We start from the raw sequence: 26,086 nt of genomic DNA, 5'->3' as shown, positions 1-26,086 counted from the left end.
TGGTAGGGAGACATTACATCTTGCCTTTTTGAATTCCTTAGTGTTCTCAATTAGACCCCGTAGTTAATGGCCAGACTGGCGGTATGAAGACAGGAATCTAGAAATGAACAACTGGAAGCTTTAAAATGAGATCTACATAAACTACCTCATATTTGGTGATAACTGGAATTAAAATAGGGTATTACTATAATTCGTGCACTGATCTTAATTTTATCCACCAAAAGATTAACAGATAATGTTACAAAGCAAAAAAGCACACACACATTGATCTAAAGAATCTTTTCGAGAGAGGCGCTGGAGCCTAAAGGGCCAAGAAGGGATAAGACAGAACCTATCACTTTATAGAAGGTAAGGAAAGACAGCAGCGTAAATGGGCCAGGATAAAATTACAGTTTCCACTTGACTGACCCTTTAAAACATTCTCTATGGCTTAAGTGTTTTATAAACAAAACTAAAAGACAAACGCAAACACCAGTCAGGTGGGCCCATTTGTGGCGTGGGTGCAGAGACACGTCTTTGCGCAAACCCTTCCCGTCCCCACTGGTGACTTCTATTCGCCCACAGCCCATGAGCTCCTTCTCAGCAACACGTCTCATGATTTCGTAGCAGTGGCTGGCTCTTCTGTCTCCCTTCCTACCACCTCATAGTCTCATCTTGTTCAGAATTACATCTGTGATGCCCCGCATCACAACAGTAAGTACTGTTGATCATATAAATAAGTAAATGTATAAAATAAGGAAGTGGCTTTGGCAGGACACATTTTACAGTGAAGTATATGGCAGACCCAACTGCGAACAGACGTGCCTTTACAAGCATCTGTAAAAGGTTCTATGTTATACATAGTTGATCAAAAGGCTCAAATTCTTGAGAAAAATTCTATATGAAAAACTTCTATTCCACTTTTTTCTACAACTTTTTTTGATGGACAAATATGGCATTTTTATCTGTGTTTTTTAATGCCATTCTATTTATTTTATTTTTTATTAAAGATTTCATTTATTTATTTACTTGTTTATTTGCGAGAGAGAGAGATAGTGCGAGTGAGCTGGGGGAAGGGCAGAGGGAGAAGGAGAGCATCTTAAACAGGCTCCATACCCAGCACGGAGCCTGACACGGGACTCAGTCTCATGACCTCTCACGACATCATGATCTGAGCTGAAACCAAGAGTCGGCCACTTAACTGACTGAGCCACCTCAGTGCCGTCCTATTCAAAGTTGTATGTACATAGCACTCTCATCCCTTTAAGAATAGGTTTTTCAGAAACGCTAAGCTAAAGTCATGAAAATACTGACAGGCCTGCTGTATTAAAAGAATTGGTTCCCTGCCCATAGCTTTAATATTTTCTCAAGTTTTTTAAAGGAGGGATCAGCCTCAAAATGTAGAACTATCTGTCTCCCCTCACACCCTGCAACCATATAACTGATGATTCTAACGCATCAATATCGATGACCACATAATTTCAAAGTCAATTACTTCCTCGATTTAATCCAAAGTGGTCACGCAGCACAATGCTATCAGGATTAGCGTTCTGAAAATGGCTTTGGCCAGTCCTTCCCATAGTTCTGTGACTAAAAGACTCTTGCCCCTGACGTGGAAAACGTATTTAGAAACTGCAGAAACACGCTGCAGAGGAATGTCCCCCAGTCCCCGAGCCCCATTGTCTTTCCCCATCTCTCTCTCTGCCCTCTTTTTAAAACAGTGAAACCAGAAAATGTCAACAGCAACCCAAACCTGATAAAGGTGAAAAGGATCCATCACTTAACCCCTTTCTGGATCTGACTCCTTTTTTTACTGAGCTGTAACTGACATACAGCATTATATGAGTTTCAACATAATTTGGTATTTGTATATATTGTGAAATCATCACAATAAATCTGTCACCACCCACAGTTACAAAAGCTTTTTCTTGCCATGAGAACTTTTAAGATCTCCTCTATTAGCAACTTCCAAATGCACAGCCCAGTGTTCTTAGCTACAGTCAGCACACCCTATGTACGTGACGCCCCCAGGACGTACTTCACAACTGGAGGTCTGATGGACTCTGTAGGTGACCGTGAATCTGTCCCAGGTACACAGTGGATTGTGGCTCAGCAACAGAAAGGAAAACTATGACACACAGCAGTTAGACGAGTCTTCCAACACTACGCTGAGTCGAAACTGCGGGACATTGGAGAGTACGTACTGTAGGACTCCATTCGCACAAGATCTCAGAGCAGGCACAACCAGCGCGCGGTTACAGAGCTCAGAGCAGCGACCAGGTCGGGTGAAGAGAGCAGGAACGAGGAGGAGGCAGCCGGAGGGGACGTTCTCCATCACCCCGGAAAGAAACGTTCCAAGTGGGCCGAGGTGTGGACCACGAGGGTCACCGCCGATCAAGCTGTGCACTTCAGACTGGTGCATCTCCCTGTGTGTAAACTCTAGCCTCATCAGAAAAGGAGAGTGCTCTCCCAGCTCACCGAAAGCTCATTACCTACGAATGCGAACTCATACTTGGTTGCTCCAAAGCACTCAGTATTTCCTAAGATACACCAACATCACTCACCTGCAGTGCGCGTGGAGGAGACAGCGGAAGACACACAGAACAGAAAGCACACGCTGGGACGGGGCAGGAGCCGGCCATGACACAGACCCAAAAATGTTTCACAAAACATAGTTTTCAAAGATCTACGCTACAGATCGACAGGTTCCCCCCTCGAGGAAAGGTCTGGTCTCCACATACTGATGGTCACCCAAACCACACGAACAGAGCTGGTAAACGCAGCCGCTCGGAAGCGTGAGGAAGCAACTGCTTCATTGTCATAAAGGTTGATGACCATCAAGACTCCTGTTCAGGCAGCCTCGTCACAGATGTATCCCCCACCAGTAGTAACAGCAACTGCTGACGGAAAGTTTTACGGAACTTTGTAAGTCAAGGCCACCAGGACACCGAACCAACTGGTAGGCAGGCAGAAAGTGCACGAGTGTCTGACGAAGAGCTCAACGGATGAGACAGGGACACATTATTTCATGTGCATTCTGGTTTTCCTTCTCTGACACATGTATCCTCCTCCTTTTGGGGCAATCAACACAAGCAGGGGCACTCGTGTGGGCTTGGCTGGATGCAAAGGCGAGCAGAACCTGTGCACACTCACCTGAAGCCGGCCGCATGCTGCTGCATGGGCTGGTGTGGGAAACGGCCGGGCCACGCGTGGTGCAGGCAGAAGGACGGAGAGGGCTGCAGGCAGCACGCAGTCTGGTAGACGGGCGAGTGGCTGGGACACAGAGGTGCAGAATACTCGGAGCGCGGCTGCGTGCAGCATGAGGCCAGAGCAGAAGGCGCGGCCGGGCCAGCCTCAGGGCGGCCCTCTGGGTGACTGCTCTGGCCGGCCAGGGGCTGATGGAACGGGCACAGGTGGCAGCACGGGGACAACATCGTGGGCACTCTTTGGTGGCTGTCCACGGGCAGAAAGGAGGACTTCACAGTGCCATTGACCTGCAGGCATCCATTCAGACTCACTTTTGTTTTTGGTGCCTCTCTGGGTGTGAGCTGCTGGGAGGCAAGGTCCCCATCACAGGCAGTGAGGGCGCCAGGCTTGGGGGCACTGGTTGCGCTGCTGCCGTTGCTCAGAACCACAAAATCACAGTTCCCGTTGCTCACAGCCATGTTCCAAATTCTTGGCCCTAAGAGAGAAAATGATATAAAACCAGCCAGTGCCAGGCAGGCAGGCAGAGACGCAGACAAGACAGGAAAGCTACTGGAAGGGGTCGAAATCGTGGAGGGAACGCAGCAGCCTCTACAAGGGGCCCAGCGGCCCGCAGCACTCGGGCCCATAGCTGCTCTGTGCACCCACCTGTCCCTCCCCACCTCTGCTTTTAACCCTTCTCTCCCCGTGCTTGTCCTTGGTGTGAAGTATGGAGTAAGACTTGGCGCATTTTAGAGGACAGGGAGAGAGAGGGCACCAACATCGCCCTTCGACTCCTCACCCAGGCATGGGGTGTTAGGACACAGGAGTAATGACAAAATGAAGGGCCACCATGAGGGCAGTGAGTTGTCAAGGTTAAGATAATTTGAATAATCTTAAGAACATCTCATGTCTTAGAAAGATCTCAAGAACATATGATTTTTCCCCTAAGTCTCTCAGGTCCTAGAATAAGAAGAAACAAAAGAAAATAAAAAGTAATCAGCTAAGCCAAGAATTGCTGCAGCCAAGATATCAGACACCAGAGTTTTTCCTCCTCAACTGATGACTATAATGCTTAAAAAATGAACAAGCCACGTAAGTTGCCAAGAACTTATTGCTTTGTCTTCTACATTATGTAGCATATCTTGCACATGAGAAAATAGTATGAGCAGGATTTGCTTGAAATGAGATTTTTGTTTTTAACTTTTCTTCCTTTTACCAGAAGGTCCAGGCTTTCAATGTAAAGGAAAATTAACAAATTACCAGTAGCATGTTTCTGTCCCGTCAACAAACGAAAGCAAAAACACACAAATTCCTCCCTCCCCACTCACCCACCTCACCTCTGACCACATGCACAAAATCTGGGAATTTGCAGTAAGAACAACGGGTCACCCACTGCCGGGAGTCTGTTTAACCAGCATGTGAAAGCCAATGAGAAAAAAGCAAGAGCCCGTGCAGTTCACTAGCCCTTCAGGCAGGGCACTCCTCAAGCAGACAGAAGAGCCTCCAGAGCAGTCTCTCCCCGGTCTCTCCCCGCCTCCTGCGGTCACACAGGCACCAGAAGAAATCACCTTGGCTCAGTCTGAGCATATGGTCATCCAATCTGGCAAACCTGGGCCCCTACCAGGAAGGTCCCGTGTGCATTCTCACCCAACACCTGCCCCATGGCAGGGGCATTTCTGAGCAGAGCACACCACAGCGATGCGCAGTTCCAATCTGATCCTGGTGCCCAGAAGACGCTGGGCACAAATTCAGCATCATTACTGTATTTACCTTTCGGACAGAAAAAGACTACTCAAACACATGCACAAATTCAACATCATAAGAGACAGAAGAATTACATGGATGTCAAACAATTTCTTTGTAAATTATTTTAGTGGAAAGACAAAGAATCTATAAAACATCAGAATACATAAAACCAGGTGGATGTTGACTTCTCTCCTCCTGTCTTATCACTTCTGAAAGTGGTCACAGGTCCCAACCTCCTCTGCAGGGACAACGGGGAGGGGTCCTGAACATGTAGTAAAGGCAGTTTCCCTCTCTGGGATAGGCACCCGGCACAGGGTGCTGGTAGGCCCACTGTCACCGGCCCAGGGGGAGGGCAGGGCCTCCCCTGGAGGATCTGTCACAGCAGCTTCCTCTCACCAAGAATGTACTCCCTTTTGCTAACAACAAAAAAAGCTGCATGCAAATGTCTGAGAACAATTAAGACATGAATCAGGGGGCACCTAAAGAGGCACCAGACTTTTTCCAAAGCCAAGTGAAATTTAAGATGCTTGCTTGTACGCTGAAGTGCAAGGCAGCCTAGAACGTGTAAGAAGCACTAGCCACAGGACATAAATGCAGTCACTTCCCAGAACCAGACACTCGTGGACAAACACTCCACACAGAGACATCACGGACTCCTCTCCCCCCGACCTGGGACCCTTGCCTTCTCTCCAGAAGTCAGCCCGGCTGCCCCAGCTCGTGGGGTCCGCAGCTCCACTGACCCTGCCACCTGGAGGACCAAAGGGGGGATGTTTTCTCTGATTTGCTGGTTGGTTTTTACCATCAGGTTCGTTAATATCATCTCAGATAATCTATGTTGTCCATCAGTCCTGTCGATGCTAATCACAGCTGTCCCAGAAGTTATGCCGGCGCCAAGTGTCTAAGAACCACCTAATCCTCAATGTTTTAACAAGAACCTGGGCTTTAGGCAGTGTCCCAGCCTCTAGCAGCCTTCACAGCACCGTGATGTCCCTGTAGACTCTCCAGTTCCCTCTGTGTCCCCATCTCCCAACTGGACGCTTCTCCGGGGAAGAGTTTTCGTCGTAACCAGAATCCCACGATCATTCTCTTACTTCTACTGCAAATGCATCATTAGGTGGTTACATAAGAGCTAAACAGACTTCTGTAAGCCGGCCAAGGGGCCTAATCACAGGTTATAACATTTCCCCCCACCATTGGTAAAATGCAGTCCAAGTGCCAAATCATGACTGACAAATGGATTTTTGGAACATAACCTGTTTCTTAAATTGGAGATGTCTTTCAATGCAGTAGGAACTAGTAGAGAGTAAACAATCATTTGAACTCTGACTGGCTTGTATTTGAAGTAAGTCACATGAGCTTCTTATGATTCAGGTTCTTTAATCATAAAATAGGAACAATCAAATTGACTAAAGTTGTGAATTATAAGCAAAAAATAATTAAAAGCAAAAACGGAAAAAAATTATTCTAAGAAATGTCCGTGGATTAAGTTCAGTAGATGTATTTGGCCAGGAAAACAGCAAACTTTCGATCTGAAGTCAAGAATGGAGCCTACACCCTTACAGAGAAAGATCTTATTTCTTTAGAAAAAAATTTGGTCTGAGCCTAACACAGAGAGAGCTAAGGGGAAAGCAGATGAGACAGAGGAAGAATTAACATAATAAAAAGGAACTATCATGACAGATGTAATGCCACGTGATTATGTCTGCAGTGAGGTTTAAAGGAAGTTCTGGATCAAATGCACTGAACTGTTAAGTCACCCATTTTCCCCGCCCGTCACACACACAGGCAGCCAAAAGAAAGCTGTTCCTGAGCCACTGCTGGCCTAAGGTGTGACAGGGCCCCGTGGCCAGAAATTTGAGTGCATTTTCCTCTTGTTCGTGAACATAATGCACCAATATCAATACATTCAAAGCCACTAATCCCACATCCCTTATTTTACCTCTTCTCCTAGCGTTTTTATATAGTGCTTCGGCAGTTTGGGGGCCATAAGGCCTTTGGTCAAGGACCATCTTCTGACAACATTTTAAAATTTAATTTCTTTTTTCACTGAGCCTCAGTTCTTCCCATGTATTAATCAGGATAATAATCAATGTCCATCTCATAGGACCACAATGAGAATGTAAAAATGTTCTGAAAACCATTAAGGGCTTAGAAGAGGAAGGAAAGCTTCCAGGTGCCTTTGCGAGGCCAGCATTGCCCTGACAGTAAAAACACACAAGGACACTGCAAGGAAAAGAACTACAGGCCAATATCCCTGATAAACAGAGAGGCAAAAATCCCCAAGAAAACATTAGCAAACTGGGTTTGACAATATATTAAAAGGATTATACACTGTGATCAAGTGGGATTTATTCCAGGGACACAAGGATGGTTCCATCCTCATAAGTCAGTCAGTGTAATACACCACATTAACAGAATGAAGGAGAAGAATCATACGGTCCTCTCAATAGTTGTAGAAAAAGCTTTTGACAAAATTCAACATCCACTGTGGTAAGTACTCTCAACAAAGACAGAACATATCTCAATGTAATAAAGACCACACATGACAAACCCTCAGCTAACATCATCCTCAATGGTGAAAATATGAAAGCTTCTCCTTTACCATCAGGAACAAAAGAAGGATGTCTACTTTTGCCACTTTTATTCAACACAGTATCAAAAGTCCTAGCCAGAGCAATTAGGCAAGAAAAAGAAAGAAAAGGCCTCCAAGTCAGAATGGAAGAAAACTGTCACTCTTTGCACATGGCATGATATCATATGTAGAATACCCTAAAGACTCTACCACAAAACTGTGAGAATAAGTGAATTCAATGAAGTTGCAGGATATAAAATCAATACACAAAACCATAAAGGGCTGTGTATTTATAATGGAAGAATTATCATAACTGGCTGATTGAGTGTTAAGAATATAAAAAGATAAGGAATAAGGCTTCCTAGCTTTAAAGCCAATATTATGCTTTAAAAGAGCAGCTGAGGGGAGCCTGGGTGGCTTAGTCAGTTAAGTGTCTGCCTTCGGCTCAGGTCATGATCCCAGGGTCCTGGGATCGAGTCCTACATCCGGCTCCCTGCTCCCCGGGGAGCCTTTCTCCCTCTCCTCTGCCCACCCCTCTCCCCCGCCTCGTGTTCTTGCTCTCTAATAAATAAAAAAATTATTAAAAAAAAAAACCAAAACAGTGGCTGAGACATCTGTAGCTTAGAAGAAACAGTGTGGGTGGATCTGAGTTTGAAAGCTGACTCCACTGCTTTCCACCTTTGAGAATGTGGGTCAAATTATTTACACTCTTACAGTCTCTACTCTTGGCTCTTAGAGTTAAATTTCAAATGCAAATTAGCACAACCGTCTAAGAGAGCAATGTGGCACTCCTAATGAGAATTTTAAATACCCCCATCCTTTGACCATAGTACTACTAGGAATTTATCTTTTGGATATACTTGAACAATGTGTAAAGATAAATGCACAAAGATGTTACAGACTGCCCCACTGTCTGTACCAGTGAAAACTGGAAACAATCTAAAATATCACCAATAGCAGACTTAAATTTTGTCATATCTGTACACTGGGCATTCTGCACAATAAAAAAGAATGAGTTAGATCAGGCTATATTACTATGCAAAGAAGTCCAAAGTACATCTTTAAGTGTAAATAAAACCTAGCTACAGAACAGCCTAATATGGTATGAATCCATTTCACTGAAAAAGGAGAGAGATACATATATATGGTTAGGATACACAGATAGTTTCTAGAAAGACATACAAAATGCTAACATTGTTTCCTGCTGGAGAGCTGGACTGGGAATTTTGGAAGGGTGGCGAAGACTTCCATATTTCATTTTCTGTAGCACTTACAACTTTTGCAATAATTGTGTCTTCTTTATAGTAACAAAATATTAATAAAACATATAAAGTGTCTAACACAGAGACTAACATTGCACAAAAGGTAATTATCATTAAAATGTAAAAACAGAAACAAAGTTATTTTACCTTAAAGGATAACTAAACATCTATTCAGTGGATGTGTTTTACATTGTTTATCTTCTGAAATATATCTGCTGTTACAATAACACCACACACAATATACTGAGTAACTGGATGAAGCAGGAAATGAACAGGAAGCTGAGGAGTAAGAACAGATGATACAGAGTATTCAGGACACGTTTCCATGTCCGGTTTCTGGAAACACACATGACGATCTATTGGACCAAAGCTATCTATGAACCAAGAAAAAGAACCATGACCAGTTCCACAGGTAGCTGGCAGACACCGTGGACACTGCAGAGACCCTTCACTCATGTTTCAACATAGAGAGAAAAGTCATTGGAGTTCATGTGATTACAGGGATCACACAAACACCTCCTACTCTGGTTTGAGACCCAGAAAACTTACAGATTTAGCTGTAGAATATATAATTACGCATAACATACACAATTGGTATAATAAATATAATAATATAGTAATACATATTTTTATAATATAAGGAAATTATACTTAAAAGACAGAAAGTAGGGATGCCTCGGTGGCTCAGTCAGTTAAGCATCTGCCTTCGGCTTGGGTCATGATCCCAGGGTCCTGGGATCGAGTCCCACGTCGGGCTCCCTGCTCAGTGGGGAGTCTGCTTCTCCCTCTGCCTCTGCCTCTCCCCCTGCTTGTGTGCTATCTCTCTCTCTCTGACAAGTAAATAAATAAAATCATTAAATATGTATATTTTCTTAAAAAATAAAAGAAAGTAGTAGCTCATTGGATATATTATTGTATAACCACAGTAGGACCTGTTTGAGTTATGAAAATTTTATTCATCAACATATTGTATACGAAATAAGTTACAGGACACAGGGTCACAAAGGGAGCAATCAAACTATTTAGGTGGCCAGCAGAGCACAGAGATCTCTAAAGCATTGCTATGCAAACCTCATTGTAGCTACCTGGAATTGAAAGTCAGGACTGTGAGCATGGTCAGAAAACTGCCAAGTTAAAATCTTTAAGGCCATGATGAAGAGAATACACAGATCTGTTCCAATCACCACAGTGACCTCTAGCAAAGCCAGCCCAACCTCTAACAAGGCGGGGCTCACCAGCTGGAGGAGCACCACCCCCACCCCCATCGACAGCTCCAGCATTTCACACGCAGGATCCCACTTGACTCAACTCTCAGAAAAACAGGTGTGCTAAAGAGAACTGGAGATCCAGAGTCTCAAACGGTAGGCCAGGAAGCCCGAGGCCCAGGGTTTCAGGGCTTTCTACTAAAGGACTCCATAAGCTCTATCACGTATTCTAGAACCCTCATCTTCATCAGATGCACATCACCAAACCTAAGAGTAAAAGGCAAGACAGGATCCCTAGCACGGTCCCATGCTCTAGCCAGTCACCTTTTTCAGAAGAGTGATGCTCCCCACAGCACAGTTTCACTGAGTAAAACAGAAAACACTAACCCAGTGCTTCTCAAACACAAGCATCACTTGGGGATGTTGCTACAATGCAGATGCAGATCCAGTCCACGTGGAGCGGGGCAAACTGGAACACACCTCACGCAGCAAGGCAAACCACAGACTCGCCAGAGCATCAGGCCTCAGTTACGGCAAAAGGCGCACAATTCAAGCAGCACGAGTCAAACAGGGAAAGGACAGGAGTGACAGAAACAAAGGTCTGCTGTTCCGATGAAGGCAGAGAAAAGTAACACATTTTAACAGGAGAGATTCTAGTTGGTAACTAAGTTTAAGTACAGCTTAACAAGGTGCTATGGGTACAGATTTTAATCTTTCGGGTGCAACTCACAAATACGCATTAAAGCACCGTGCCCAGTTAACTGGGTGAGACAGTCTTTTTCCCTCAAGTGGTAGCAGATATTAGGGGACGGTATAAAGGCATTCAGTCACCTGTATCCATTACTTATCAAATTTGTTTTAACATGAAATCGTTCGTCTAAAATGGCTTGATGTTCATCCCAAATGATGGCCTCGTTTCTGATCACTATTAATACTTGGTGCTGTGGCCAGAGCATAGGTAGCTTCTCCAACTGCGCATGGACAAGGAGTTGTCCTGCAGGCTCTTTCCTGGAGGGGCTGCTAAGCTGGCCTGCAGAAGGCCATGTCTCAGTGATGTTTTTCCCCTTAAAGGGCTATTAAAACTGGTTTTTTTATCTTCTGTGTCAAGCGCTTTCCTTACAATACCTCTTTGTAGATATTACTAAACCCACTACAGAGAACCCGGGGGTTCAAAGTATTGAAGTGTAACTGATCTAAATCACAGGATTGGGATTCCGCCCCAGACCAGCCCGCTGAGGCTCTCCGGCTACCTCAAGATATCTCCAGGGCAGGGCCCAGCTCTGAGAGCTCCGATAGGACCCCTGGAAGCTAAAGATACAAAACCCAGTCTGAAGGTCCACATGAAAAATAGCCTCTGAATTCAAGATTTCCCAAGACATTTTCAGAAGGTACAATTCAGAATCCAAGAGTGTCAGAGACATTTCACTGAACTAAGAAGTGTTTTCCCCTGCCCTGGACCTGTGACTTTCGGGACTAATTCTGTTTTCATTTGGCTGGATGTAACACGTGTACAATAAATCATCTCTTCTGCTGTCTTAGCTGAAGAAAAAAAAAAAAAGTGTTTTCCATCCATGCATCATGTTATGCAAACCTGAAAAGCAAGTCATGCAGCGTTTGAACAATTTCAAAACGTAACTGTGACCTGACAGCGAAATCTGTATCTTTAATCAAAGACGCAGGCTTGTTAAGGAACTGACAAGATCGGTCATACGTGAGGAAATAGAATCTTCTCCCCTTCTGAGACAAGTTCACGAACTTCCTACCACTAAGCTCTCCTTCAACAAGAACACCTAGCAATATCTTCACTTAATCACCAATGAGGATTTCAAATGTTACAAAGAACTCTACAAAAATAAGGGAGTGTTGCTATTGTTCCCCTTCCTCAGAGATGGCGATAAATTAGAAGTTATCTCCCCCAAGAGGCAGTGGTACACACTGGAGCACCCGTCCCCTGAGCACACATTCCGCGAGAGCCCCCTGGGTGCTACACTATGCTCTCCCCACACCAGGAAGAAGCAAACTGAGTCCAGGAAATCTGAGAGTCACAGTTCACTCTTACAATGAAAATGTAACTATGTTCTATTAAATTTATATTATTGAGAAGGTAGTTCTGATTTATGATAACAAACACCACCTTTGAAAATGAAATCTAACATTTTTATATAACCTCTTTTAATATACATAGTCGATACTGATAAAGACATCAATAAACTGTAAATGTGAAATGTTTCATCATTACAACTGTTCATGACATTTACAAACAGCTTCGTGATATGGAAAAAAAACGGTCTGATAAATTGTCCCTCCCAGATTTACAACCCAAAAATATAAAGGTTACATAACCTTAGGCAGATCTTACAGCGTCACAGCAAGTCTGAAAACGCTGTTTGGGAAGCAGTCCTACGGCCAGCTAAGAGTCCGGTCGTCCAAGCAGAGACCCACGCGGGGAGGCGCCAGGGCCTTCCGGGCTGCAGAAACGCCAACCTCCGTTTTCTCATGTGTTTTACATCCAATGTGCCTTTGGTAACAGGTCTACCTGGGAAGGGGAATGTAAAATAAAGCTTCTGTTTTACATCTGGGATACATGATAGCCAAGAACATCTTTTTAGCATGAACGCTTGTCTCCTGAAATTCCTGTTTCACGAGAACTATCACTGCACTGCGGTGATGAGGACAGTTTTCAGAGATCCCTTTTCCAAGTTCATCCACAAAAATTATCAGTCTGCACGATATGCACCACGTCTCCCCACGCTCACGATACAGTGCCCTCTCCACACATCTATGCCCTTCAAAAAGAAAGGCTTCTTGTATCTCTGGGTTTCAATTTCACATGAGTTCACGGGTAAAACTAAGACTATGTAAAATAAAACCAGAGGAGTCTTCTGTCATATTAGTATTAATCAAAGGTCTTTGACAAAAGTTCTGGAAAGCCCTCCGATAAGGGTTCATCTAACCTAGCAGTCAGCCACGACCGGCCTCTAGACTTGGCCACAAGTCTGGAAGGGAATGTAATATATACAACAAATGTTCACAAAGTTATGAGTCTATTACAGCGCTCTCAACCCTTTCTGCACTTTAAAATCACTTTAGTAATAATAAAAAAAAAAAAATTACAGACCCAGGGCCTTGGCCCCAGAGGTTGTGACTGAATTCATACTGGAATGGACTGTGGTCATTAGCACTTTTTAAAAGCTCCTCAGATGATTCCAATGTGTGGCTAGGTTTGAGAATCACTGATTTATACTTCTTATTAATTAATGCTGATCAAGTCATAAGAGCAACCAACAGTCACTCAAAATACTCAACAGGCAGAAAATATTGCTTAAAATGCAGAGTGCTGCTCTCTACTCAAACACATTTGGAACCGGTACTCCACGGGAGATGTGCTTTAGAGCATTTAGATGGTCTTTCTCTAACAGTGAAGAGTACTTCTGAAGCTGTAAGGGTGGGGACGAGGGCGCAGTAAGGACAGCACCTTTGCCCCACAGTCTGAGAGACAACGGCGCAGAATTCACGCGCATCGACACTGAGAAAAGGTGAAACGTGGCATCACGTGGCCTCAGACCCACGGATCATTTGACTGAAGTTTAGGATACAGCCCATTTGACTAATGAGTTTATTTAACCTTCAAGATAAATTAGGTCCCCAGCCTCTTGTCAATCTTCAAAATGAAGTCCCAAGCCCTCGTATTAAAAGAGCATGTTCCCTGAAGTTTTGTGCCAAGAAAGAAAGAAAAGAAAGAAAAGAAAAAGATAGTGCATTTTAAGCATCTTAAACGTTCTAATTCTTAGATCAGACAGCCTTCAGACCCTGATAAGAATTACAGGGCACTCTGGCAATAAGGAGCAACACCACCCCCCGACCCACCCCCTGGTGACAGGTCTGTGTTTAGGCCACAGGATTTCATCTGAAACTACTGCCTCAAGTAAAATCACACAACAGGCAACCTCGCAATCAGCGATCTCTCTGGGACACTGTAGCTCTTGCCCGGCAGAAACAGGATCATATTACGGAGCTTAACTGATGTGTTGAACAGATCACAAGTAAGCTCGAGGACACCAGGAATGTTAATACTTCACACATCTCAGAAACTTAAAACTGAGCAGCTAGCTCAAAGGAAAAACACGCCACTGAGATAAATCAAATCAAGAAAATTCAACTCCCACATATTATGAGGCAAAAGAATGTGAGAGAATTTTTCAAATGTCTTCCACAACACAGAAACCGAGATCAATCACCATAAAGGACTCCGGGTTGTCTGGTTTAGATGGTAACTGTTGTTTTTTAACACCACTCTTGGAATTATCTAAGCTTTCCCCACAAATGCTAACATGTCTGATAGCAGACTCCATGCCCTGCTGTTCTGTGACGTCTGAGCAGTAACAAATCCAATTTCCCTAGAGTGGCGCCCCAAATGGGCTCTTTACCCAGAGTCCAGCAAACAGCGTCTCAAGGGCATCCTTCACTCTACTGAGCAATCCCTCCAGGTACTTGTATCACACACAGTTAAACACACCCTTTTACTTAAAGAACTCTGAGATTTACCTGAAGCTTAGGAAAACATCAAATTCATAAAGCCTTTTTTTCTTCCTTGCTTTGGATCAGTAAATTCACTCTTCCTGAGAACCTGGGTGAGACTTTCATAAAGCTGTTTGTCTTTACTGACGTTATCACTACAAATGCTTGGGAGCTCGACTTGCTTTCCTGCAGGCAGCAGATGAACTGAAATCACAGTGACCGGCCATGCGGGATCCTTGTTTGCCCACAAAGGGAATCAACTCACATTTTTCAGTGAAATAGGTGAAGATCCTTCTTCAGCAAGCATTTACTAAGCAGCTACTATGTTCATTGCGAACATTTCTCTTGGAATCTGCATATGTGCACCTGCAGGGTATGAGCCTGTTTCCTGGTGATTAAATCGATAAAGCACAGAAATTCAGACGGAGCCAACAAAGGCCGCCCTCTTCCCAGTCATGCTTCTCTAAGTTTTACTTGAGTTACTTTGTTTTGTACTTTTTCTAAAAAGGCTGACAGGCTAAGCACCTTGTCTATCCAGTCCTAAACATCCACGTGTATTTCCTGTGTTAGGGTGTGATCAGGACTTGCCATTTTAAAGAAGAAACAGTGTTCACAGAGCTGGTGTGCCAAGGCTGCCGGCCGTGCTCTGGGTTACGGGCGAGGCGGGCAAGGCGTGTGCACCGCTCCCACCAGGCCAGCAAAAGGCACGAGACAGGCATGTGCAACCCACTGGCGTGCGGTTCCCCCACAGTTGCCAACAAGGGCTGACCAGTTCAGTAGAAACTAAAGACAATGGGCTCAAGGTAAAGTGTGGGATGCTTCAGTGCTATGATACATAGATGCAGTGAGGTTTACATGTGTTTTCTGAGCTGCTTTGTAGGTCAACCATTTCAGACACTTCAACATTTTTCATAATCAGTGCAAACAGTTCCTGATCACAATCCTATAATTCACATCTAAGATGGAAGCTAGATGAAGCATGGAAAACACATGAAAATACTCTGCCTTATTTGTTTTTATCTCCTAATTGCTTTAAAATTTACATTTTACTCTCAGACATATAAATATTTCACAAGTTAAACTAGTCTGAATTTCTCTGCCAGTGGCATAGAAATTATCTATTCTACTGTAAGCAGAAGTGAACACAGCAGGGATAAAATGGATGTTGTTTAAGGTATAGACTTGCAATGGGCAGTAAACAAGACAGAGAACTCACGCAGGGCAATGAATCCACACAACAACACTGAACCACCATCATCAAACCTGCGAAGACACTAAAACTTCACTACCTCCGACACTGGACAGAAAGGGTAACTATGTAACGGGATAGCAGTGCTAAACATCACAACAACAGCATTCATTGCTACAACATATAAATGTACCAAATCAACACACCTACGTCTTCAATTTACACAATGGTAAATGTCAAATGTATTCAATAAAAAAGAAAACATGTAAATGTGGCCCACGCATTCTGACTTCCACTCTGAGTGGTAAATCCAATTATAATGCATGAAACGTGTCACTGACTCAAACACAGCCTGAGGTCACACACAGTCTGCATATTTAAGATGAGCACTGCCATGACTTACGCTTGCTGTGGACCCTTAGTTCTGCAGTAGGTATCTTCACCAGACTTCTATCCATATAGATTGGAAGATGCTAATATTTTACCATCTTTTTCCGATATTTAATTCACACAAGTGAGTAAAGTAATTCCTAGGGTTCTACACCTAGTTTTCTACCAGCTAGTAACAAGAGAAGCACATATTTTCAAAATCCTCTCCTTTAGACAGAGGCTAAAGAAGACTCTCAAAGCATGAAACAACTACTTTTTTTTTTTAAGATTTTATTTACTTATTTGACAGAGAGAGACACAGCGAGAGAGGGAACACAAGCAGGGGGAGTGGGAGAGGGAGAAGCAGGCTTCCCGCTGAGCAGGGAGCCCGACGTGGGGCTCGATCCCAGGACCCTGGGATCATGACCTGAGCGGAAGGCAGATGCCCAACAATTGAGCCACCCAGGCGCCCCCAACATAAACTACTTTATTTAATTAATTTATTTTATTTTATTATGTTAAACTACTTTAAATCTGAGGTTTCCTCCTGACTTACTAAAGAAAGCACATTTTAATAAACCCAAGAAATGGCTGACCTTACCTTTCTGTGTCAGATCAAAATTCAAATAACCTTCATAAGATTTTTAATGCATTTAGATGCCATTCAAAGTTCATACCAAGAAAAAAACCTAGGAGTTGAAATTAAAATTCGATCCTAGAAGCAGAGAACAAAGTTCCATTTTTAAATAAATTCTCAAACAACTAATTCACGCATGCGGAATAAGTAAACGTATTACCTTCACGTGCAAAGAAGAACGGTGGCTGGCTCAGTCTGCTCTGGAGGGACGGCCCCAGCAGGAGCTGCAGGAGCGGAGGTAGACGGAGTGCAAGCACAGGCAGAGGGCTTTGAATTCTGGGTGTGAGGGGCCGGGGCTCTCAGTGTCTGGGCTCCTACAGGACAGGAGCGCTTTCTCCCAGCTCCCCACGGAGGGGCAGGGTCTCGGCTATGGGAACAGCTGACACACGGGCTAGGGCTAGATCCGAGCACAAGGTCAGCAAGCCAGGATATGAAGGTGACATGTAATTTCTAGCCTTTTCCTGCTTTGGGCAAATTGCAACAAGGACTGTTTTTACTTAGAACTTCCTTTGATCTTCTGGATTTAAAGTTACTTAGTAGACTAAAGCCATGTTAGCTGATATAATTTGCTTGCTTAGACTAACTTAAGTGTTACAGATTCAGTTTTCTGACACATGGGGCTACTACATTTAAACTAACACAAATAAACACCAACCCGTATTTATTTCCAAGTTCCGGGATTCTTATGTTTTTTCACGAATGTTCTTGAGACTCTCCTTTTAGGGCAGAAAGTTCAGAGTTTTTAAAAGGCAGAGTCTTCTTTATTAAAGAGGAAAGTATTACTTAAAGCAGTGATAAGTGTTTCCCTTCAATTTTCCTAAGCAAAACAGCTGTTTGTTAAATGACTTTGACACTACTTTATGGACTTGTGGCCCTGATGATGTCATTATTTTAAATTCCACAATGTAAAAACCTTGTAAATCTGATATCTGCAAACAAATACTTTCCATTTACAGCCACTGGCAAATAAGTAATCATTTATTGAAACCCTGAAATCTGACTCTTCACGCTCTCTAATTTAAAAAATGCATAAACTCTTTTAACAGGTTGTACTGATTAATTATGTAAAGACAGCACTTCCAAAAATAAAGAAGTTAACACCAAAAGCACAAGTAATCAAAGAAAAAATAGGTAACACTGGACTTTGTTAAAAGAAACTTTCGTACATTAAAGAACATTATCAAGAAAGGGAAGACAACTTACAGAAGAGGAGGTGGTATCTGCAAATCGTGCATCTAAGAGGCTAGTATCCACAATATAGAAAACACAACTCAACAATAAAAAGACGAGTAATACAATCTAATAGTCAAAGTTTTGGAAACAGTCATTTTTTCCAAAGAAAATGTATGGATGGCTAATATTCACATGAAAAGTTGCTCAACATCACTAATAATTAAGGAAATGCAAACTAAAAGCATGCCTATACCACTGGATACCCACTAAGATGGCTATAATGGAAAAGAAGGGAAGGAGGGAAGAAGGGAGGAAGGAGGGAGAGAGTTGGGAGGGAGGGAGGAGGGGGGAAGGAGGGAGGAAGGGAGGAAAGAGTGGGGAAGGAGGGAGGAAGGGAGGAAGGAAGGAGGAGGGAGGGAGGAGGAAGGGAGGGAGGGAGGAGGGGGAAGGAGGGAGGGAAGGAAATAGGTCTGGGGTTCCCTAAACAAATGGAACAGTCACAGTCACTGTAGGACAGCAGTGCCATGCCTAGCACAGTGGATCCTCAGTGTTTGTGGATTCCATATTTGCAAATTTACCTATTGGCTCCAGTTTACTGGTAACCCCAAATCATCCTGGCGGTGGCCTCACATTACTTCCAACATGGTTATGCACAGAGTAGTGAAAAATTTGAGTCCTCCAACATGCATGCTCCCACGTGATACTGAACACCGTGACGTCCTGTCTTGTTTTAGCTCACATGCGGTAAACAAGCGTTCTTTTCTCTATTTAGTGCCATGTTTTTTCACATTTCTGTGCTTCTCGTGGGCAATTTCACTGTTTAAAATGGCCCCAAAGAGCAGTGAGCAGTGCTGCCTGTTGTTGGTAAGCTCAAGAAGGTGTGATGTGCGTGTTAGGTACACTTCCGTCAAGCAAGAGTTATAGTGCTGTTGGCTGTGAGCTCGATGTCCACGAACCAACACGTTAGATAACGTGTCTGTCAACAGAAACACACACAAAACAAGGTCATGTACTGACTGGTCATCCAACCTGGAAGCAAGACGCGAAGGCACCTAATCCTGCATTTCCCTTTATTTGGTGTCAGTGGTGACCGTATGGAATAGAACCACCACGAGCAGCAGAGGACTGAAGCACTGGTTCCTACAAGCACTTGCACATGGGTGCTCAAAGCAGCGTTGCGATCGTAACAGCACGGAAGGAACTCAAATGTCCATCAGTGACGCATGGACAAACAAAATGCTGCACACACACAACGCAACGTTATTTAGCCATACGGAGGAACAACATGGACGGACCTGGGAAACAGGACGCTAAGCGAAAGGTCACACATTGTATGGTTGCGCTTATAGGAAACGTCTGGAAAACTCAAATCCATGGAGACAGAAAGCACACAAGTGGTTGCCAGGGGTTGGGGGGTGGGTACGGATACGGGAGTAACCGCTACCAGGGAGGCAGTTTCTTTTTGGGTGATAAAAATGTTCTGGAATTCAACAGTGGTGATGGCGCATGACCTTGTGAGTTTCTGGAACATGGATTTTATCTCAATAAAAAAAAAATAAGTATAAAGTTCCAGCCATTAGACCAGAGACCCTCCAACTTGAGAGTGTGACAGAATGTCCAGGACAGCTGGGAGAAGGCAGACTGCTGCATTCCATCCCCCCAGGGCTCCAATCCTGAGCGTCTGGGGCCTGAGTCCCCAAGTAATGCAGACCCTGCTGATCTGAGACCACATTCTGGGAACCAGCATATGAAAGACACTATGTCCCGGGGCGCCTAGGTGGCTCAGTTGGTTAAGCGACTGCCTTCGGCTCAGGTCATGATCCTGGAGTCCTGGGATCGAGTCCCGCATCGGGCTCCCTGCTCAGCAGGGGGGTCTGCTTCTCCCTCTGACCCTCTTCCCTCTTGTGCTCTCTGTCTCTCATTCTCTCTCTCTCAAATAAATAAATAAAAAATAAAGACACTATGTCCCTATGTTGTACACCTGAAACTAATATAGTACTGTTTGTCAATTACACTTCAATTAAAAATAAAATAATTGTAAACATCAAAAAAAATAAAGACAATGTATGAGCTCCTCGAGGGTAGGAAGGTAACTTTTTCCCTGTATCCTCTAAATTTACATACAGAAGAGCCAATCCTGGGGAGAAGAAGATAGGAAGACAGAAGAGGAGAAACATTTACTCAAGTAAATACATTAAAACATTCGGTCTCTGAAATCGTAGGGTGTGTGGATTCCATGTCATACGTATGCCATATGCTGTAAGACCAAAAAAATCTCCAAGAAAGAAAGAAAAGAACTAAAATGAACACGAAGGTATTTTAGCATTCTTTGATGGTTTGAACAGGACTTTGGTTCAGTTTATTAAAGCAGCTAAACCCATTGCATCGTGCTTGCTGCGCAAGAAATGCAAACAAGGTTCTAGAGTTGTTGGTCCCATAAATTACCTCAAGAAACCCATTAAATTAGTTAGGGTGCCACAGAAACCAAAGACCCGAACTGTCATAGACTTGCAAAGTCTTATTTATATTTTTCACCAATATTTATTTTATTTAAAAATGTTGGGTCCATGTTAAAATAGACAATTTAAAGTACCCCTCTGGTATTGTCAGATGGACTACATTACTATTTTACAATATTACAATAGCTTCAGTATGTTTCTCAATATACTATTTAGAGTATAAAGCGATTGCTAGTAAGTTTACAAAGTTCTCATGATCTCTGAAAACAATATCCCTTTTCTCTGAGGTCCCATTATTGAGGGACCTCTCTCCCTCCAGTAGTAGACAGACGGGAGGGTGTGCGACAGGACAGAGGCAGGAGCGGGCGGGGGGGCACAGCACAGGGCACTCGGCAAAGGGAAGACGGGTCTGCTGATTTATCAACTCTTTCACACTGGAACTCAATCCAAAACGTCACTCCAGGTCTTGCTGTATTTATGAACAAACCCATCCGATAATCTCCGGCGTGTGCCGCAGAGCAGGCATGATGCGGTGAAGCACCGGGTCAGCACAGTCATCTTAAAGGACCCGTCCGGAGAAGGGGATCATAGGGACATTCTGAAAGTCATACCCCACATCGTACTTCAACGTCTCTGCACATTGCTGGGGACACACTGAGGCCGTCAGCCTAGAGCACGCGGCTGCCCCCATCACAGCCACTAATGGGGATCAGTGCCTCCCGCCAGCCCTGTGACCCTCAACTATCATGCCCCCAGATCAGCAAAATCCACACACTGCACGCATAGATGGTCTCACAGATCCCTCCCAGCTCTGAGTTCAGTTTTCATGAATTTGGGCATCACTGCAGATGAATAAAATAAGTCCCAGGTTTACTCTTCAAATCTACACATTTGACGCTGAGGTAGTGAGTTGGGAGCAAGACCAAACTGCACGCAAACTGGAGCAAAACCAAGCATCAGCCTCGTAGATTCCTCTCACCGGACACATTTCTTAATGTTAACAGCTTCTTTTAAAATCCCGTTTCTTGTTGAAAAGCCTGCCACCAAAATCAACAACTCTTACAAACGGACACTTTATGACCTTGCTTACCTTCCAGTCTGACATCCAAGGGTCTGCTTGGCGAAGCGGTCCAGCCCTCGGCCCTCGGCCCTCACTCCATCCTCCTCCCTTCTCACTGGCTCCTACCTGCAGTCCTGTGGTCAGCATTCACTTACTTCGCTACCCGCCCGGGCCGGCCTTTCCATGGCCCCCGCTCCACTTCATCTCCTGCTCCTCTGGTTTACTCCCAGGTTTGGCAATGCTACTGAAAAGCCACCAGACAGGGAAGCAGAGACCTGACCCGATGCACACTCTCACCTCCAGCAGGCTGTTCTGTCCATGCTGCTGAGATTCACCCACCCACCCCCATTCTCTGAAATCCCACAGGGGCTGCTGAAAGCCTTTCCCATGCTCCCTACCTTCACCCTCTCCCCAAACAGTGCTACCTCTTTAATGGAAAATAATGAAACTATTTGGCTACGGGTTCCTTCAAATGTTATCATCTTTCCCTTGAACTTTTTTGGGAACTCCTCCCCATCTCTCACAATGTCTGGTCCACTTTCCTAAATTAACTACTTACACACTGTATCTCTGCCCCATCCAATAAGGGAGCCACAAGCCACATGTGACAATTTACATTTAAATTAAAATTCCACGAAACTGGAATTTCAGCAGGTGCCCCGCAGCCCCCCCCAAACACGCACAGAGCTGGCAGAGCATGCACCTGGCCCCCCCAGCAGCATGTATCGGTCCCCCTCTCTCTCCTAGGTCCACCTACATCCCCCCGGCCTAGGAAAGTGAGCCTGGTGTTGCCTGCTGGTGCTCAGGCTGCTGGTCCAGCATTCCTCTCCTTGCCAGACAGCTCCTCTCACCCCTTCTCAGTCCTACCCATCGTCTGACCAAACCCTTCCTTCAGAAACGAAAGTCGACGGTCCTTTCTCAATACTCACTTTCTTTAAATTTCTTCACCTCCGGAGTGCCTGGGTGGCTCAGTCGTTAAGTGGCTGCCCTCGGCTCAGGTCGTGATCCCAGGGTCCTGGAATTGAGCCCCACGTCGGGCTCCCTGCTCAGTGGGAAGCCTGCTTCTCCCTCTCCCACTCCCCCTGCTTGTGTTCCCTCTCTTGCTGTGTCTCTCTCTGTCAAATAAATAAATAAAATCTTTAAAAAAAAAAAAATAAATTTCTTCACCTCCTAATGCCCCTGGAAAGACTCTCTTCTCCTTGCTCAGTCTCTGCTGTTCTCATGTCCTCTGCATCCAGGACCTCGATTCCATTTTCCTGGAGGACCCTCACAGTCCTCTTATTCTAAATCTTACCGACAGCCCAGGCTCTTGTCAACTTTCTCCTGCCTGTATTGTCACATTTAACTTCTTTTCTTTTCTTTTAAGATTTTATTTATTTGAGAGAGAAAGAGAGCATGAGCGGGAGGGGCAGAGGCAGAGAGAGAAGCAGGCTTCCCGCTGAGCAGGGAGCCCGATGTGGGGCTCGATCCCAGGACCCTGGGATCATGACCTGAGCTGAAGGCAGATGCTTCCCAGACTGAGCCACCCAGGCACCCCTGAACTTCTTTTCTAAGTTCCATTTCTGCAGCTCTTGCTGCCTCAGGACATTTCAATATATGAGTCCTGTCAGCAGCTCAAACTCAATACAGTCGTCCCCCCAATCCATGGGGACACGTGCAAGACCCCCATGGGCACTGAAACCACAGACAGTACGGACCCTACGTGACCATTCCTACACAGACACGCCAAGGATGAAGCCTCATGTATAAACGAGGTACAGGTGGGATGAACGACAGTAACTCATGATAAAATAGAGCCATCACAACAATACGCAGTAATAACAGCATGTGGACGTGGCCTCTCTCTCTAAACACCTTCTTCCTGTGACAGGGAGTGACATGTGGGGTGAAGGACATGGGCGTGTGACACCGCGCCAGGCCACCCCTGACCCTCTGGCCACCAGTCAACAGGAGGGTCATCTGCTTCCTGACGGCGGCTGACTGCAGGGAACGGAACCCTGGGAAAGCGAAACCCAGGAAAGGGGGGCGGGGGGACTACTGTATAATTGTCTCATCATCCTCAGACAGCCTCTTGATTTTCCTGTTTATTTATCCTCTCAGTCACTTAAGCCCCGAACTTTAAATATGTATTTATGAACACCTGCCCCGTGCGGGGGTCCTGACCCTCACACGGCTGTCTGCCCACACTCATCTGTCCTCGAGACGGAGCCACTGCTGTGCACACCGCTCCTCTCCTTTCCAGGCTGCCCAGGCTGCCCTCAAACCACTGCTGCAGCCTCAGCCATGCTCTCCCTCATTTAGGCAACCCAGAGCTTCCAGATTCTCCATCAGAACAGGCAGATCTGGTCACGCTGCCCCCAGTCTAGGAAACACCAGCAGCTGCTCCAGGCACACGAAGTCAAGTTTAAAGTCCCTGGCCGGCACGCAAGACCCTCCACTCTGGCCCTTCCTATGCGGTGCTCTTGCCAAACAGAATGTCCTCCAAACACATGCACACACACAGCATTTCAGTGCTTTTGCCTTCCTTCACCCGTGGCAGCGACCTCTGCTCACCTTTCCTGCAGCCACATCCCATCCATTTTTCATAATACATGACGGGTAACGTGCTTCCACGAAGCCTTCCCAGACGACCCAGCCTGGAACCCTCTTGTCCTTCTCTGAGTTCTATGACCCTGACATCTCTCTTACAGCATGTACCACACCTTAGTTCTTTATCATGGTCATTTTTAATAAAGATTTTATTTATTCCAGAGAGAGAGAGAAAGAGAGAGGAGGAGCAGAGGGAGAGGGACAAGCAGACTCCACACCGAGCGCAGAGCCCCATGTGGGGCTCAATCCCACAGCCCTGACATCATGACCTGAGCTGAAACCAAGAGTCAGACCCTTAACCGACTGAACCACCCAAGCGCCCCTATCTTGGTCATTTTTATACCTCTTTCACCCCACAAACTCTATCACCATCATTTTTATACCACTCCGGAAGATCTAGTACATGGCAAGTACCTGACAAGTATTTATGGGAAAGAATGATGTTTTAAAATTTTTTACAATCGTACTATTACTTTGGTACATTACTACTACTTTGTTAAACAGAATAAATGTGGTTTTGGAATGCAAAATAAAATTCGGTATACAAAATCTTTTTTTCTTGCTGATTTCTATGGGCCCCAAGGACCACTTCCACTGTGGTTATGGGAAAGAAACAGCCAAGATTCAACATATTTTAAGTATAACTGCAATATGTTGCACTATTGTCTGCTTGTAAATTTGGAATAAATTGCTGCTGAATGATAAGAAATATCAGCGATTGGCTTTTCATTCTTTTATCCAAACCAGTGGAGGTCACTCCAGCAGCTAATATGCAAGCTTATTCTTGGGAAGTTTTAAAAGTTTATCTTTATTTTGTTTCTAAGGTAGGGTTTTCCTTGGCATTAGCATAAATATTCTTAAACGATGAACACAAACAAAATTTTTCTCTCATAGTGAGCCATAATTCAACTTTCTGCATAACTGCCAATTAGTCTTATGCTGGCCTAAGTGATAAAGTGTCCTGGAAACAAGGGGATCTGGGAAGTCTTAGTTTTCATTCACTACATCCTTTGCTTGATTTGATTAAACACAAGGAAACTTTACACATTTTATCAATAATCCAGAAAGCATTTCGGTCATCAGGAATGAAATTTACATATTAATCTATATACTTCTAGAAATTTTAGTGAAGATCAGAAACTGGGGTACATATTTCAAAGCAAAATGCAAGGAGATTATTAGTAACTTTCACAGAAAAGGTAGTCTTCTATTTTCCTGTGGAGAAAAAAAATCTGACCATGCAATACTAAAATAGACAAAAATTCGAGCCCTCCTTAACCTAACCAAAAGTTAAAAACCTTTCTAGGGGCGCCAGGGGGGCTCAGTCATTAAGCGTCTGCCTTCGGCTCAGGTCGTGACCCCAGGGTCCTGGGATCGAGCCCCGCATCGGGCTCCCTGCTCAGTGGGAAGCCTGCTTCTCCCTCTCCCACTCCCCCGCTTGTGTTCCCTCTCTCGCTGTCTCTCTGTCAAATAAATAAATAAAACCCTAAAAAAAACCCCAAAAACCTTTTTAAATGTGAATACCAACTCAGGTAGGTTAGTTTGGTTGGATTTCAGGAATTTTGGTAAACATTCAGTCTTTGGGTGTGCAGCCTATTTCAGCAACAGGAGAGCCTCCTCCCACTGAAAGCATCCGGAGTGCGTTATGTTTTATAGGAGGGGAGGAGGCCCAGAGCGGATAGTTTATATCAAAAACAAGCCAGAACATTTCAGCCATAACAAAGTAACTAGACTATAGATCATCTAAGAATATAATCTTGTCATGCATAATGATTTAAAGGCAAAGCATAATGCACCCATGGGCTCTGGAGAGTTTCCAAAATATTTTTGGTCTGTGATATAGGATTTCAAAGGAAGATACTTTACTTTCACAGTTGATGCTCCTGCTATGAGATATACTCCTCAAATGAAGACCACTGTGTCTTTTTTTTTTTTTTTTTTTGGGTGAAAAGATTTATATTTAGATTTAGCCAGCTGGACTCAGTTTAGATGATTCCAATTTTGTTGGCAACATCCAAAGCATCATAGTCAGGAGCCAGTCGAACATATGCCTTCTTCTCTCCATCAGGTCTGATCAAGGTGTTGACCTTGGCCACGTCAATGTCATAGAGCTTCTTCACAGCCTGTTTGATCTGGTGCTTA

The 26,086-nt window shown here is 44.5% G+C and overlaps 1 protein-coding gene across 11 annotated transcripts in view; it reads right to left on the bottom strand.

The window, feature by feature from the left end:
• The window catches only part of DISP1 (dispatched RND transporter family member 1), a 179,763-nt gene that overhangs the window by 42,385 nt on the left and 111,292 nt on the right, over positions 1-26,086 (bottom strand). For 3 of the 11 annotated variants that reach the window (XM_081822990.1, XM_081822993.1, XM_081822994.1), the window contains 2 exons: positions 12,310-12,486; positions 3,133-3,661 (listed from right to left, as the gene is read on the bottom strand). The exons of 1 other annotated variant lie outside the window; for it this stretch is intronic. In XM_081822990.1, the coding sequence (XP_081679116.1) occupies positions 3,133-3,644 (512 nt within the window). In that variant the 5' untranslated portion in view covers positions 3,645-3,661; positions 12,310-12,486. Of the gene's footprint in view, positions 1-3,132; positions 3,662-8,892; positions 9,025-12,293; positions 12,487-14,733; positions 15,408-26,086 lie in introns of those variants that run through there. 7 more of the 11 variants (XM_081822992.1, XM_081822995.1, XM_081822991.1 and 4 more) reach the window with 7 other exon arrangements.

Source organism: Leptonychotes weddellii, chromosome 6, assembly GCF_054177405.1.
Source record: "Leptonychotes weddellii isolate Sample4059 chromosome 6, ASM5417740v2, whole genome shotgun sequence".
Lineage (NCBI taxonomy): Eukaryota > Metazoa > Chordata > Mammalia > Carnivora > Phocidae > Leptonychotes > Leptonychotes weddellii.
This window is presented reverse-complemented; position numbering and strand designations above follow the sequence as displayed.